At 46.6% G+C, this 12,348-nt stretch overlaps 1 protein-coding gene across 1 annotated transcript; it reads right to left on the reverse strand.

The window, feature by feature from the left end:
* Nucleotides 1-1,613: 1,613 nt before the first annotated feature.
* On the reverse strand, nt 1,614-11,789 carry med1 (mediator complex subunit 1). The gene is made up of 16 exons (XM_088439836.1): nt 11,649-11,789; nt 10,936-11,042; nt 10,559-10,637; nt 10,342-10,396; nt 9,524-9,656; nt 9,416-9,444; nt 9,269-9,340; nt 9,108-9,182; nt 8,474-8,637; nt 8,255-8,366; nt 7,785-7,909; nt 7,509-7,636; nt 7,138-7,339; nt 6,972-7,067; nt 6,413-6,518; nt 1,614-5,969 (listed from the first exon to the last, which is right to left on the reverse strand). Exons 1-16 carry the CDS (start codon nt 11,764-11,766, stop codon nt 2,189-2,191), a joined length of 5,382 nt encoding a protein of 1,793 aa, XP_088295962.1. The 5' UTR covers nt 11,767-11,789; the 3' UTR covers nt 1,614-2,188.
* Between the last annotated feature and the right edge of the window lie 559 nt (nt 11,790-12,348).

The following is a 12,348-nucleotide window of genomic DNA, read 5'->3' on the forward strand; positions in this document are numbered from 1 at the left end:
ATCATCACACTTGCAGTTTTTTTTAACGTTGATATGAGAAGGCTTCATAATTGCACATTGCATACCTAAGTAGGTCAAAGCCACTAATTCATGATTGGCGACAAAATCTCTTTCATGATGTAACACGCAGCCTTGTTCGCTCCATTATTTATCGCTTTGAAGATTTTTTTTTTCTTTTGCAACCATGGCCTAATTTTTTGTGCACCAATATTAATATTTGTTTCATAAGTGATGTTTTTGTCAATTAAGTGTGTTTTACTTGATTATATTCATCTACATGACTATCATTTCATTTTAGTCCAGCAACGATTAATTCAACGTGATTCAACAGAATGGTTTTCACTTGGAAAATGCAAATAGAAATTCAAAATGCAATATCAAAATGAAATGTAAAAGCAAAGGGTTTTTCAAGATGAACTGCAAATGTAGCATTGTACTTGAAAGTTCAAAACAACTGAACTGTACTTGGGCAGTGATTCCTCTGTGTACCATTAGAGGGAGCCCTAATATGAGACTCAGGGTTGATTGTACAGTAGTTTACTGTTATGTAGGGAAAGTGTAAAAAAAATATATGTATACATAATATTCTTTACTTTCAGCTGGTCTTGTTAATGGAATATTACCTATTTTTGTTCATAAATATATAGTGTAAATTCTCCTATTTTGATACATGAAGATAAAAGTATACATGATTTGAAATTATTTTGATTGCACATGGTTTTATTCTTTTCTTTGCTCTGGGCAGGCGAAACTCAGAAAAGCAGTGCTTGCTTCCTTTTTTTTTTCTTTTTCTACTTGTCTGACATTTGACAAATTGCTCCGAGTCCACACAGCCGTTCTAATGAGGTCCTTGTTGTGTATGTGGCGGTGTGCGCTTCTGCTCCGAGGCAGAAAGAAACAAAACGCCAAAGTTTGTTCGTAAGGAGGAGGCAATTAGGCAAAACTTTTCCGAATCCAAAGAGTCATCTTATCGCTCCAGAGCGGAAACAAAATGTTGCTGCTGTCGAGACCTTCAACTGTTGACACTTACCAAGGCGAATTTGCTTTGTGGATTGTTCTCATTTTTGGGGGGTAAGCAAGATTTGAGAAGGACATCTATTTTAGCAGGTGGCTTAGTGCTGAAATCCGAGCCGGCTAATGGTAAAGTGTGTCTATTGTATCATCTGGCTGAAGATCACACCTGGGAGAACAAAAAGGTTGGATGACCTCCCCCAGGGAAGCCTTTTTGCTGAGAATATCAAGAACGGGAAAGCAATGTGCAAAAGTCAACCGCTTTTAGCACGGTCAGCATTTGCTGTCATGAAAAGCATCCATTCACCTTGCAGTCCCCCCCCCCCCCCCCCCCACACACACACACACACAAATATACAGTATATATACCGGTATATAAATGTACACACACACAAATGGTATCTATCAAAGAAAAAAGTATTACAAGAACTGCTGGAAAACGTCACCTCTTGAGAAATGTCTGAAACATTGCCGCCCTCTAGCGTACGTGCGTGGCAGAGCCCCAAAGTAGCATGCAAACGCTTTTCTCACCAGCTCTCTCCACTTTAACTTTTACTCCCTGACTTTGCCGCTACTGGAAATAGACAAAAAGACATTAATAGTTAAAACATTTTCACAAATTCAAATCTTTATTAAATATGTACAAAAAGGGACAGAATATTTTCCGTTTGTCATAAAACGACATCAAGAGTCAACCACAGCGCTTGTTGGAACTGGATTGCTAACCAAAACAGCAGCACCTATGCAGGGCCATAACTGTTTTGTAGTTGTTGAGGAAAACAAACACACCCACTCTACTTAACATTACTCTAATAGTTGAAGGGATTTGTATGTTTGCCATGCTAATCCCAAACCAAATGGCACATTCAAAATCCTGCGTAAGAGATTTACTCTTTACAGCTCAAGGTCCATAAAAGAATAAATAAGAATTTGGTGAAGTCAAAAGTGTGAAAAATCAATGAGATGGAAAATAACACTCGCAGCTCATGGGCCGCGACGTCACGGCCATTCGCTGCAGAAATCCGCAAAATACTTTGCAAAACAAATCACTGCAGAAATACATGATGTACTTTTGTAAACAGAGCACAGTAAGTATCTGCAAAAAGGCGTCCTTCGATTTTTCTGTACAAGAACCTTTGAAAAAAGGTCATGGACGAAGTAATACGTGGCGTCTTAATCAAAGGTTGCCAGTGAGCGCCGAGTCCATGAGGTCATCATCTTCGTTCCTTATGTACAAGGGACTGGAGCGGGAGGGCCGCTCGGACGCCAGCATGGACAAGGAGGACTCGGAGGCCGAGATGGGCGAGCGGGACCAGCTGTCCGCCTTCATGGGGTGCGAGGAGGGTCCGCCCGACATGGACGATTTCTTCTTGTCTTTGTCGCGCTCCCTCTCGCGCTCCCTCTTCTTCTTCTCCTTTTTATGCTTTTTGTGCTTCTCGCCGGAGCCCAGCGGGACGGCGCTCATGTAGTCCTGTTGGGCGGGGAGCGATCGCGGCGTCTGGTCGTCGTCGGAGCTGGGGCTGTTCTGGTGGGATTTCTCGGCCACCGAGCTGCTGCCCGACTCGCTCTCGCTGTCGTGGTTGAGCGGCGTGTGGCCCGGCGAGCGGCTGTGGCTGGGGGACGAGCGGTCGTGCTTGGGGGTGGAGCCGCTGAAGAGGGGCGAGGCCTTTAGGCCGCCCATCTGCGGACGCATGGCGTCGCCGCCGCCTTCGCCGCCTTTCTGCAGGCTGACTTTGGCCTTGATGCTGGGCGAACCTCCGTCGGGTTTGCTTATGATGATCTTGGCCAGGCCGCTCCCGCTCACCCCTCCCGTTTTGGGGTCCATCAGCTTTTTATCCCCGCCGGGGCCCCCCGAGACGGACACTTTAGCCTTGCCTTCTTTGTCCGACCGCTCCCGCTTGTAGTCGCCGCTTTGGGAAGATCCGGCGTGCTTGGCCGGAGCCATGTTTGAAGGGGGGGCGTTTCCAGGAACGCTGCCGGCAGGGGCCCCGGGCCCAGTCGGGGCCCCGGGCGGCCCCACCTCGCAGCCGTCCTCCCCCACGCCGCCCACACTCTTCAGTTTGTCGATGACCGCCGTGAGGGACGGTTTCTTGTTTCGACTGGGAGACTTCCCTTTGGCGTTTGGGTTGTTGGCGTTGTTCTGGCCTGATCCGCCACCGCCGCCACCCCCGCTGCTCCCTCCACCGCTATTTCCACCTCCCCCGCCGCTATACTGGGACTGGGAGCCTCCAGAGAAGCCCATGGAAGCGGAAGAAGAGGAGGAGCTGGAGGACGAGGACGCGGAAGTTGCGGGGGTCCCGCTCATCGGCTTCTGGGAGCTCATCCCTCCCCCGGAGGAGGACTTGGACCCTCCGGAGCTGCCGCCTCCTGAGCCAATTGGGGATTTGGCCTTAGAGGAAGGCGGAGTACCCGGCACCTGGGCCTGCTGGATTTTCATGGGCGAAGACAGCTTTTCACCAGAGCTGCTGGAGCGGGAGTGTGAAGGGGAGATGTTGGGCTTGATGCTGGGATTTATCAGTGACCCCGGAGGCTTACCGCCTTGAGTTTTGATCTTGTTACCGCTCCCAAGTCCGCTTCCGCTGCTTCCTGCACCGGAGAGGCCGTGTTTAGTGATCGGGGAGGAGCCCGGTTTGCCAACACCCATTCCCTGAGAAGAACCCTTGGAATGGGACGGTCCTCCGCCGATCCCGGCACCGCTGGTTGACTTGGAACTGTTGCCTTGCGCCATGGAGCCTTCCTTGGATTTGATCTTCCCGGAAGAAGAATGAGAATGGTGGCTTTTGCTACTGCCCGTTCCCCCGGTTCCGCCCGTGCCGCTCGAGGCCGAGCTGCTGGACGTGTAGCCGCTGTGGGAGGAGGTTTTCCCGCCGGTTATCGTCCCCTTAGGGATCTGAATCGTAATCTTAGGAATCGGCGGCGTGGCGCCACCGGGCGGCGTCTGCGAGCATCCCGAACTTCCCGGTGACTTGGAGCCTCCTCCGCTCAGGCTCCCCCCGGAGCCAGAGCCGCCGCTGGGAGGCGTGTATGGCCGGCCACCTGAACTGTGAGAGGGCGACTTCCCGTCTGGGTCCAGCTTTTTACGTTTGGGCTGCTTCTCTTTGGACTTCCCCTCACTGGATGGAGTCCTGCTACGTTTCACCTGTTTACCCTCGGTGGAAAGGCTTCCCATTCCGGAGGCGCCGTTCCCACTTCCGCCGTTCTCATCCTTTTGGCGCATGAGGCTCTGTTGTTTGACTTTGGACTCGCTACTTTTAAAATCGACGCATGCCGGCCCCAAGCCCATCATGAGGGGGCTCTGGGAGCCTCCGAAATGAGTGTCTCCCAGATCTGGAGCCTGCCCGAGAAGCGGTTTGCCGGTGCCGCTGTTCCCTCCGAAAAACATTCCCATATCAAAGGGGTCTTTGAGCGAGGGCTCCGGAGTGTTTTGCCCGTGCTGTGTGGGATTCTGGGGCGTACTCGACGGCGTGTTCTGCTGACTGCTCCCGCCGAAGCCCTTGACCAGGTCCATGTCTCCGTCGGCGCTGGGCGAACTGTCTTCGAAGCAGTTCTGGGAGATGCCGTGACCCGAGTTGAGAAGGTCGGGGTTAAAGTCAGCCGCGTCTGGGAAGAAGTTAGTGGAGGACGAATCGCTGGTGGGTGTTGCCGCCGCCTCGGCGATCAAGTCGGCGGCGTCGGTGAAAGGGTTCTCGTTGCTGTTGGTGTTGAAAATGTCTGCCGAGTCAAACACGGCGCTGCCCTGTCCTGAACTGGAGGAGTCGCGAATAGGGGTTCCCAGCGGGCCGGCGTCGTCGCCGCCCCCGCCCATTGGATGCTGCCCTCCACCGCTGGCTTTACCGGTCTGCTCCGGCAAATCAGAGAGAATTTCTGTGATGTCAGGCCCTATGCTGTCAGAGCTGGAGAGGCGTACCATGCGGGGCGGGACGGCGCCAGGCGGGGGCTGGGCCTGCATGTGAGAGGGCGGATACGGCATGCCGGGTCCAGAGGGCGGGGTTCCGCATTGGCTGGGGGCCGGAGTGATGCTGTGGGGCGTGTCCAAGCCGTCGCCCGCCAGATTGACGTCGAAGATGGAATTCTGAGACGCGTCGACATCCATCGAGAGAAGCTCGCGGTGGAAATCGTCCTCGTGCGTGACGGTGTGGTGCTGATGGTGCGACATGGAAGATCCCTGTTGAGGTTTCATGCCTAAAGCGCCTCCGGCCGCTCCCACTGCACCGGGGGTCCCGGGCAACAAGCCCCCCTTTTCTGGCATTCGTGGGCGCTTCTTCTTGCCTTTTGTTGCTCCTCCCGGGCAAGCGCCCCCCATGCTGTCAGTGCGAGGTGAGCCGGAGGATGAATTCTGTCTCTCTAGCGGACTGGAGCCGTACAGAGTGGCGAAGTCTTGCGAAGGGTTGTCTTTCAACAAGTTCATCAGCATTGGATGATTTTTGGTATTGCTTGCAGGCGATGACGTCGGCGGGGGAGTCTGGTGAGGCGCCGGCGCGTTCTGCGAGCTGGGACTGGAACCGACGCTTCCCGTGATCTGCAGAAGACTGGTCAGGATTGGATTCTGAGTCACTTTGCTATAGTCGTCCGTATGGCCTTGACCCGACTGCTGCTGCTGTTGCTGCTGCTGTTGCTGCTGTTGCACCTGCTGTTGTTGCCCGCCTTGAGTTTGGCACTCAGCCCCTTGTCTTTCGTTGCGAGACATCCCGAACAGAGAGGCGATGGGCCCGGAAAAATTCGGCCCGCCGGGAGGTCCTCCTCCGGTGGGCGTGCTACCGCCGGTGAGTCCCAAGAGCCCCATAGGGTTTGCGGCATCTCCGCCCGCCATGTTGTAAGCTGGACTGCCGGATGGAGGCGGGTTGTTTTTCACCATGGTTTCCACCGTTTGCGCAATCAGGGACAGGGCCGGAGTGTCTGCCTGGATAGTCTCCGCTTTCCTCCGGATGGCCCGCATTGTAACAGGGATGGACATACACCTGAGACAAAAGGGACAGATGTAAGACTGTAAAACGGAGAGGCCAGTTCATTTGTAGATAAATGTAAATACCGCAAAGGTAAAAATATTATCAGGGGTGTCTGGGATAAATGGATTATATATTCTCATACCTACTGTTGCTGACAATTTTGTTTAAAAAGTATCAATTTGATCAAGTCTTTTCTCATATTTCTTAATAAAGAATTAGAGTGTCAAAAGTGAAAGAGTTGTATTGGGACTCCCCTAGAAATTATTTTACTATTTTAAGATACATGGTGCTAAATAATATTAAATGGGATAATTGCATTAAAATAAAAAATAATTTTAATTTGAAAACACTGAAATTAATATAGACCATAATATATAATTAATAAATACAAATGCTTGCTCACAAAGATTCTGAATATTTTGCCTTTTTTTCTTGAATGCCTCAGATACACTTACCTCTGAACAACTTTGGTGATGAAGTCATCGGTGCAGATCAGCGCATCAGACAGTCCTTTATAGAGTTTGCAGGAAACCTGTCTGGAATCGATCACATCCATCACAACTGAAAAGGAAAAGAATTAAAAACCAAAATGAAAAATGGTGCAAACTGCCATTCGACAGGTGAGATTCAAGTTGTTTAGACTGAGTACCTGCTGATACAGTATTTCCCATTTTTATATGTTTTTTATCCTATTAGCCAAAAATGAAATGCTTGCTCATTTGCTTGCCGGTGCTAATTATTCTGTGGTCTGAAAATGTGACGAGTTCCAATTCATTAGTGACATTAGCTTAGGATGTGCTTGAGACATGTGGTTGTTGTGTTTGATAATATGCATGATTGTTCTATAGCATTCTATGGCATAGTCACTTCTTTAGGGACTATGTTTCATTGATGACCCGAGTTTGTTTCGAGCACCGTTGGTAATAATGTTAATCTTAAAACATTGCAAAAAAAGATGAAAAAGACAAATACGCAGTGCATGAATAGAGCGAGGGTGTGGCAGTGCGAGCTTACCGCACACTAACGATTCATTGACGGGATGCTGGAAAGAGACACTGAAGCTGGAGTCGGTCAGGGGGCAAACCTCAAATTGCAGCAGGCCCACGCTGTCTGAACGACAAAATGAAAATAGAATTGGAATAATCCGCATTGTGCTGGCTGAATGATTTAGCCTGGTTACCTTCTTTGATAGACGTGCGTTTCACACAGCTGGCAATCAAGGTATTGAAGGCCGCTTGGTGCCGAATGATGTCCAGCAAGAGGGGCACCTGTGCTGGGTGGCGAAAGGGGATCTTGCTCACCAGGGCGCCTTGCAGAGAATGACCGTCTTGCACCGGTGCGTCGCCATTCAGGAAGTAGCAGTGCTGCTGGTCTGGCAAAACCTGTAAGAGCACAGAAAAAAAAAAAAAAATTCCCTCACAAAACTCTGATGCGTGATTTCAATCGATTTCTCCCTTAAATGAATCGGTAGCATCTATTCATAGCAATTGGTCGACCAGTATGTCAGGAAGCAAACTTGAAAACAAAGCATATAAATCAGTGTCTGCTTACTGAGTAGAAGTGCATGTTGTGTGTGGGTGACAGCGTGGTGCCCCCCTCCTCCGAGGACTGAAGTTGGCTCTGAACAATCAATTGGTAGAGCGCAGACAGGCTTGGGTTGCTTTCAAACACAGGGATAGCTGCAAAACACACAAGTGATCAAGTAGTTTCCTATTAGATTTGGTATTGTATTCATCAATGGCCCATTACTCAATAGTGATATTTTGTGCTTGAGATGCCAAAAGGGGCTTTCAACGGAAACAGACCCCCTCCATTTATTCTATTCACCTGTAACATTGCCCAGTCTGTGAATGAAGGCCTGGGAGAAAGGCATGGGCCGGTTCATCTTGAGAAAAAAACAAGCCGGCAGGTCCATGCAGTTGGAGTTGGTCACCGTGGAAAAGGAAGGTGTTCTGAAACAAATAAGCAATTACCCGCCAGTCCCCTTCATTGAAATTGCAGTGCAATTGTCAAGTGTTCAGACAGCAAAGAAACAAACAAAACAACATACTTTTTCCCAGTTGTGAATAGACAATCAGAAATACTAAATAAAAATGGAAAATAGAACTATGAGAAGAATGAATTCTTTCACAAATTAATGTAAATTAAAATGAAACATAAATGTGTATCCAAATTTTTTAAATTAAATCCCAAATTATTTCACGGACCCCCGGGGGACGCAAACATAGCTAAAATAAATAAAATAAAGAAAGAACAGAACTTTTTTTGTAATAACACTGCCACGTAAAATCTTTTACCCCTTGTTGTCCACGGGGTGGGATCCAGTGATGAGCGGCGCAATGGGGAGCTTGTAGGTGCTGGCCGTTCCCTCGATGGTCACAGAAACACTAATGCCCAGTGAGCGTGGCACTGTTGTAATGAAACAATTTATCATTAACATTTTTTGAAAACTTAAAAAAACAACACAATCAAGCACAAACGTTAACGAACGTCACGCATCCTCCAGGAGCTTTTACCGTTGGTGTCTGTCAGGTTGACGTGAACGCCCATCCCCTCCTCAAATATGTCATATGGCGACACATAACATTGGAGGGTAACAAGATGGCCGCCGCTCCTAGCTGTCAGCAGGCCAACATTGCCGTGGAGAATCGTCTCAATGGCGTTGGCGTTGGTTGCCAACCTACCAGAAAAGATACAGAAAAGCGATAATTATCCGGTGAATCGATTTTATTCACAGTTATCGCAAACTGCTCCTTGTTGTCAAGTGAGTGGAGTTGGACAAAGACCTAATATTAGCTTTGGCCGTTTTTAACAATTTGACAGCCAAAACATAACCAATATACTGAAAAAGGATATCAGCTCCAAATTATCAGTTGTCTGCCTTCTTGACCACCTATAATCAGTATCGGTATCGGCCCGGAAAAAAAATAATTCACATTATTCCATCTCCAGTTTATTGCCCCCCATAAAGCGCTTGTATTAAAATTTTTGCTTACAACTCAAATGAAAACAAAAAAACATCCAAATGACAGCTTGAAAAACAAAGGCATAACAGTTTATCCTTGTCATTAGCTTGTTTTATAAACAAGGGGAAAACATTGAATGAACAAGTCTTTTATTTAATGTCCACATCAGTGCAGGGAAGCTCACCGAAACATGTGCATCATCTTGGTGAGATCCAGCTCCAGAGACTGCAAGGCAATGTACATCTTTGTTTTCAGTTTACTGCAAGGCAAAAAAATAGAACTCCCATCAAAAATGGATACCAATACAGAAGGGGTTTAAAAAAACAGTAGCATATCAGAACTTACTTGTCTCCAGGAAGCTTATACAGCTCGACCAGTCCCTTAAGATGCTTGGAAAACTCCTCAAAGTTCTTCTCTCTTATTACATTTCAAACAAAAAGGGAGACATTTACATTTTTTTTCATTGATAACAGTGGCAAATTCCAAGCTCACCTTAGATGTTGAATCAACTCAGGGCAGCTCTGTAACAAACACAGTTCTTTTCAGATGACAGCATATTCGACCAAATGAGATTTTTTTTCCAACTCTAAGAAGCCTTACCGTGGGATTTTCTCCCTGATGAGCAACTTTGACGTCCACTAGTTGGCCAGCGCCATCCAATTGCACCTCCACGTAAAACATATCCGAAGTAATATAGCACTCGGTTCCGGATGGGCTCAGGTGGGAGCCCAGCCTGGCGAAGGCAAGACCCCAAATCTCATCAAATGTTTTTTTTTTTCTTCAAATGTTTAAAATACTGTTGTGGTTATGGGGGAGACAAAACTGTGAGGCGATGTATGCATGCGCGTAGACGCAAATGCTGAAACTCATGTTGCAACAGTAAAGTTATTTGAAGTTACAATTATTTAATATTGAGACAGATGAGAATTCGTCGAAAAGCCCTAAATGTCATCATCACTATCTGATACGCCAAATAGCTCCTCCCATTTAACTCACGGGTATTAATATCTTCCTCCTTGTCATTGGTTCAAACACCTTTGTTACTCTTCCACGAGTAGTCATCTTCAGACCCGTCCAATTTGTTTGAAATGGAGGTATTCGGAAATGATTTGCTGATCATTTTACTTGGGATATTCTTCCAAATTTTCTTTATTTATCTATGACTGTGGCTAGATCACACCGTGGAAGGATGAGCTTCGCTTTTTCTTGCCCCCGCCTACTGACCTCCGCGCATGGCTTCAAGCACACCTCCACGGGCTGAAGGAGATGAGTGAAGCCGTCTTTTCCTATTATATATCCTGTTTTGAATTATGCGGTTATAAGTCGACACCCTCAAATATGGGGGTTAAAATGAGGGAAAAAAAACCTCGACTTGTACCCAGGGAAATAGAGTAATCTTATAAAGTGTGACCACTCACATATTTTGTCTTGCTATGGACTCAAGACGATCTGTCATGGAAGGCAAAGATGACACTGAAAAACAGACGGAAAGAATCTGTTAATTTTGTTGGCCCCAGGGCCCAAACTTGTAAAAGTAGCCAGAACTGAGCTTGAAAAGGGACTATTCAAACATTCATAGATCCAAGAATGTTTTAAAATGTTGATAATGCAGCCTCTAAAATACGGAGGTCTCACCTTTGAGTGCCCTCTGCAAGGTTTCCAAGCAGTTGAGCAGCAGCTGGTGCCCGGCAGTGTTGATCATGCCACGTTTCTCCTATAAAGAAAAGAATGTACCAATAATATTTTGTCATGTTGTTACTATGGATTTGATGGGAAACAATGTATTTTCTAGAGTTGTACAATAAATATCCTCTATTTTCCACACTGTAAGTCCCAGCTGAAAGCCTTCAATTTTCTCAAAAGCTGACAGTGCGCCTTATATCTTGCATGAACCACGAGCAAAGGATTTCAAAGGGGTACACAATTGAATGAAAAATGGTTGGAAACGACTGTGTTAAGGTACTACTGTAGAGTTCCATATTAATAACAAGAGTGTAATGGGTGTCTCTTACCATGGCCTGACGCACAACCTTGCTGGTCTCCTGCCACGGGCGAGACGCATTGTGCTTGGCGTGAAGCCTCTCCAGCAAAGCAGCCATGCGGCTCTGCTTCTCCGACTCTGGGAACCAAACAGGCCAGTTCAACTTTTGCTTGGGCAATTTAATAACCTTGTTGCCAGGAATCTTTTTTGCAAAGATGTCCTGGAGAAGAGTTTACAGAAAGCAGACTTGAACAGCGAGATCAGAAGTGTGAGAAAGAGGAAAGTAATAATATTATTCATAATAATATTGTTCTTAGTATATTTGATTAGTTAACAATAACAATAGTGACCACAGCAATAAAAGTTGTAATATCAGTAGTAAATAGCTTCATTCGCAAGACACGACTTGGCAGCAACTACTAACAAATTATGCACGTTTATTATTAAATTATTATAGCCTCATGCAACAAAAAGTTGTGCAAGCAGCCGAGCATTTGTTACTATGTAACAACCAAAAAAAAGCGGCATAACCAACTCTATTTGGAAAATACCCCCAATGTGATACTGACTCGAAATATAGTTATTACCCCCACTCCAAAAACATTTAAAAATATTTTTAAAAATATTTAACGGAATCTGAATTGTGTGCTAAGCTAACTTGTTAGCATCCAATCGCTAGCCTGGCCGGGCTAGTCAAAGGCAAATGGCGGGGAGTATGGGAATGCGACGGGAAAACAAACTTACCGGTCACTTCTTCGGTTTTCACCCGCTCACCGTGAGGTTGGCTCCCCGCCGGTGGAACCGAGACAGAAAGCTCCGCGGCTGGACTGCACTGCATAACAACACCAGGCACCGCCGCCATTGTGTACCTTCGCGCTTCCTCCCCCTAGCACGTCCCCCTCGCGCACCCGGCTTCCGTAGTTTACCGTAATGCTCATACTCGCGCAGCTTACCGTAATGTTAGAACAAAAAACGCGCACGAATTCAAGTGAGTTCTTGTAATACATCTTTTATATAAAACTAAGGTTAAGACGATATGTTACAGAAGGAAAAGATTAAACATAGTGGAGATAACGTAAAGAGGAATTTAATTTTAGGATTACACTCTGATGAAACTAAAGAAACTAAGGAATTCAAATTTGGAAAAGCACACAGAACCAAAAGGCAACAATTCAGTTCAACAGTTCTGTAATATTTTAATATTTCGAAGCAAACATTTCTCAATGAAAAATGTTTTGATCATTTAAAGCAGTGGTTCTCAAAGCGGTTAGCCATTCAATATTTGGCAGCGACCTGTTTAGGGGAAACTGACCCAGTTTGTTATGAGGAGGCGTGCAATTCGACATTTTTATTTTGTATACTTCAACATGGCTGAAAAGTAACAAAAATATGTGTTGTCAAATTCAGAATGTTCGTGAATAAAAAAAAGGCAGGGATGTTTGGC

Source organism: Hippichthys cyanospilos, chromosome 17, assembly GCF_059441005.1.
Source record: "Hippichthys cyanospilos isolate Australia breed blue-spotted pipefish chromosome 17, RoL_Hcya_1.0, whole genome shotgun sequence".
NCBI lineage: Eukaryota > Metazoa > Chordata > Actinopteri > Syngnathiformes > Syngnathidae > Hippichthys > Hippichthys cyanospilos.